The sequence below is a fragment of the Triticum urartu genome, chromosome 4A, assembly GCF_056163025.1.
Source record: "Triticum urartu cultivar PI428250 chromosome 4A, HENAU_Tu73, whole genome shotgun sequence".
NCBI classification, from domain to species: domain Eukaryota; kingdom Viridiplantae; phylum Streptophyta; class Magnoliopsida; order Poales; family Poaceae; genus Triticum; species Triticum urartu.
In genome coordinates, this window is record NC_141876.1 from 30,727,440 (window position 1) to 30,731,401 (window position 3,962).

At 44.9% G+C, this 3,962-nt stretch overlaps 1 protein-coding gene across 1 annotated transcript; it reads right to left on the reverse strand.

The window, feature by feature from the left end:
• Window positions 1-648: 648 nt before the first annotated feature.
• LOC125529612 (26S proteasome non-ATPase regulatory subunit 8 homolog A) lies at window positions 649-3,697 on the reverse strand. Its single transcript, XM_048694026.2, has 6 exons — window positions 3,399-3,697; window positions 3,161-3,239; window positions 2,131-2,233; window positions 1,263-1,526; window positions 1,067-1,178; window positions 649-974 (listed from the first exon to the last, which is right to left on the reverse strand). The coding sequence occupies exons 1-6, from the start codon at window positions 3,501-3,503 to the stop codon at window positions 834-836; spliced, it is 804 nt and encodes a 267-aa protein (XP_048549983.1). The 5' UTR covers window positions 3,504-3,697; the 3' UTR covers window positions 649-833.
• Between the last annotated feature and the right edge of the window lie 265 nt (window positions 3,698-3,962).

Below are 3,962 nucleotides of genomic sequence, written 5' to 3' on the forward strand. Positions count from 1 at the left end.
GGCCTGTTTTGGTACCATGACATTTCTGTTTAAAAAATGCAGTCGTGGGCGTGCACATCTTGTATGCAAAAAGTATGCTAATGCTGCTGTTTGTGACCTCTCTTTCATCCTGTTTTAGTTTGCGCTTTTGCAGTTTTCTATCGGATAAACGGTGTTTCTTATTGTGCTTTCAGAATTCTGTAACCTGTCTTCTTGAATACCATGTACCCCATTGGATTCTTATATCTTTTTTTTGTATGATATGATATGAAAACAAGCTAAATGATTGTGCTGGAAGAACACATGCAAACTGGGCAGATGATTATTGTACCGTAGCTAGCACTTTTTCTTCTTTTTTGTACATGCGCTCTATGATCGTTTTGTACATTTGTGTTTCTGGTTTTACATTTGGCATAATTCCCTGTCAATATATTGCATTCATGTCCTGTTTGCTGCAAACATGTAGGACATTCTTTCCTTCATACATGTTGTTCCTTTCAAGATATTTTTTATATGACTTCTGCCACTAAACTGGCTGATCATCTGCCGGTAGGCGACCATTGTGAATGAAAAAGGCTCGGCGCGAGCAGCATCAACTGCCAAATATGTTGTGGCCGTCAACCTTGCCTGTAGGCGACGACAGTGTTGGACTTGCTCTTACACAATCAATTGACTAACATAACAAACGTTGTTTCTTTTGCCATTTTAAGCCGACATTTCACAGTTGTGTATCTTTGGAAACAGTGGGTGAAACAATCGATTTAACAAAATAGTACAGCTGAGTCACAGGGCGATCCAATAATCCACCTCTTCATGGGAAATTCAGTCCAAAGATGAAAAAAGAGGCAAACAAATCACACAATCCTCTCCAGCTCCCTCGCGTAGCCGAGGGTCTGGTTGATGACCGGCGCCGCCGGGATCTCCTTGCAGGGCTGCGACTCCTTCACCTTCTGGAACAAGACCCGGCCATCCTTGACATCCCACTCGGGGTGTTCCTGTTGACAACACGACGATACTTTACATCCCACACGGGGAGTCATAATAACTCACGCAATTCACACCGGGAGCACAAGGCATGTTACTTTACCTCTGCGATGTACTGTTCCAGTTCCTTGTCGGAGCTGAACTTAAACATCTGCTTCGCGTCGTTTATTGACAGGTAATCATATCCCTTCTCGCTGCACCCAGCTATCTCGTCTCTGCGGGCGCAACAGATATCATCACAGTGATGCACAGCAGCACAAGGAGCTAACTGGAAGGGGTGGAGACAGAGACCGACTTACCTAACCGTTTTGACGAGAAGGTCCATGAAGTATATGTAGGTTTCATGAGGCGCGGTTTGTCGAGCGCTCAGCACGCGGTTGTATGCGCCCTCCATAAAGGACTGCTCGAGCTCAACCCCGTGCTTGATGTAAGCATTATCCAGCGCTTTGGCGGGAAGAAGCTCCAGCTCAGTGTGGAACTCCGCAATTCTATTCTGGACTAACAGCCTCAGAAGGTTAGCCCCCATGATTGGGTACTCCTCCGATGATGGAGGAATTATGCCACTGCAAGCATCAGCATGAATTAGTACGATATAGTACAAGCAGCAAATCCAACTTGCTCCTAGGTAAAATAACCTTCAACAAGTCCAGACATTTTTTAACTTGTTCTGGACTTGATAAACCAGGCATATAAAACTGAATAAGATGCGAAAACAATTCTGCTATGATATTAGAAACACAAAACATTTGCCAGTCTGGCAAGGGCATCATGGCTCACCCGCAGGCCAGAAACCTGAGAGTTCGATACGAAACCCAATCTACATGTCTAACTTAACTGCGACTTGCAAACATAAATTCCCAACTCAGCCCCTGTTCCATATTCGACTACCCAACTGAACCAGCAAACTTGGCACAACATAAATCATGCAAGATTAACCCAAAAACTCATGCAAGACTAACACAAAAACCTATTTTGGTTTAACTCATTTGGCAGCTTATTATGCCCAAAGAAAACCAATAATTTATACTTATTTGTTTTGACTTTACCAACTGAAAGCCCAATGGATGATGAAGGAGAACAGGGAACAATACACGTATTAAATGACAGCCTACACAATGCATAGACAGAGAAAACAACTGCAAAGTGGTAAAAAAAAAAGGAACTAACCATGTGTCCATGTAATACGGCTTGAGCTGGCAGAAGTCCCTTTCAAATGCATCTTGGTCTTCCATTTTCACACTCAAAATAACTGCCTGCTCATAAATTTCCCCTGAAATGTTTCAGGTAGATTTAGTGGCTGCTCTATTAAGGATAACCACAAGACCAGAGCATATGTTTCTAAATAGCTGGGCCATAACACTATAGACACACATTTTCCTTTTAGAAAAAAAAAACAGGGCATAGGTTACGACAATCAGACAGAAGGGTTGGGTTCATTCATGGCGACAGCATATGAACGATCAATTCATGAACTGCAACATAGTGATATCTGAATGACCGAATCTTATATCATCTAATACAAATATCCAATGCAGCATCAGAGGTCAAGTCGAAAAAGAGAGCCGTTATTCCAGAGTTGACACTCTGACACTGACAAGCATCACTAGCGTCAGTTTTAACTCCTAAGATAGAACAAACATTCAAATCAAATCATCTATAAAAATTCATATATGGCTGCAACCATTCGACTGAAACTCCTAAAGTAAAATTGCATGACCAAAACAAATCAGTGTTAGGCGTGCAAAGATCCCCCACCACATCCTCGAGCTAGCTGCATCGAGCAATTAAACATACCAACTGTTACAGAAAGACCACACATGAATTGCCGGCTAACTAAACAAAGTTTCAGTTCAACGGCACTGAACGAGTCATATCGCAAGAATAATCAAACATGACTACAATCTCAGACAGCGTTACAAAAACCAGATAACCACATCACACATCAACCAAACACAGACCAACCTTCACACAGAGTCAAAATCCCCTCACCGACACAATCTTCAAAACAAATCAGTATATACCTACACACAGAATCAAAATCCCCTCACCAACACAATCTTCACATATACCTACACTACACACACCATAATAACATGGTAACCTAGCAAGAAAAAATCGCACCCAGCACACACATACGGAAAGCATCATTGCAACCACCTGACGACAATTGATAGAGAAAAAAAAAAGGTTATCTTACTCGCAAGCTTGAGCTCCTCCACGGCGTTGGGCGTCTGCTGGAACAGCGGGGGTACGCTGGGGAACTTGGTGAGGAGGACCTGCAAGAGGAGGAAGCTTCACCTGTCAATTCACCAGAAGATGGACCTCTCCCTCCCCAGCGGCGAAACCACCGGCGCCGCCGATCCAACCAGAACTAAAACCTAGAAAAGATGCGAGCTTTCCGAACCACCCGGCGGAAGGGAAGGGGGCGGGCGCACCTTGAGCTGCGAGAGGAGGGTCGAGCAGACGTCGAAATTGCTGGCCTTGAAGGCCGCCTTGAAGCGGTCGAACAGCTGCGTCACCTCCACCAGCTTCGGATCCATCGGAGGCGGAGGGCGGCGGCGGAGCTGGAGCTTCGAGTCGAGTCGCGGATTGGAGCCGAGGCTGAGTGGGATCTCTCCTGCGGCGGGAGAGATCGAGGCGGAAGATTAGGGTTCGAGTCTCCTCCAAGGCTCGATCGGGCGCCGCGGGGGAAGAGCTAGCGGCTGTGTATACTCCTCCTCTGGGGCTGTCCTACTCGGCTTCCTCCTCTTTCTGTGAAAAAGAAAAAAGAATAAAAAAATCAGAACGCTTTTTTTATTATTGTAGGAAACGCGAAAAACAACACGTAGACATGACATAATTTTTATATTTGCGAAATTCCACTTTGCTTTTTATTTAAGAAATCTATTACCCCAACTAGTACAGTACGAACTAGACCTGGGCATGGGCAGCCGAAAAAACCTGGGCCGGGCTCAGGCCTAGAAATTTGACCCGTTGCGTATGTCAGAGCGGGCTCAGGC

Bases quoted from the DNA above. Each gene is read 5' to 3' on its own strand.
- LOC125529612 (XM_048694026.2), bottom strand. From the start codon at position 3,503: ATGGATCCGAAGCTGGTGGAGGTGACGCAGCTGTTCGACCGCTTCAAG. The intron at 3,240-3,398 runs GTGCGCCCGCCC...CTCCTCTTGCAG, and splicing joins CCCTCCTCTCGCAGCTCAAG to GTCCTCCTCACCAAGTTCCC. The intron at 975-1,066 runs GTAAAGTAACAT...TGTTGTCAACAG, and splicing joins TGGAACAGTACATCGCAGAG to GAACACCCCGAGTGGGATGT.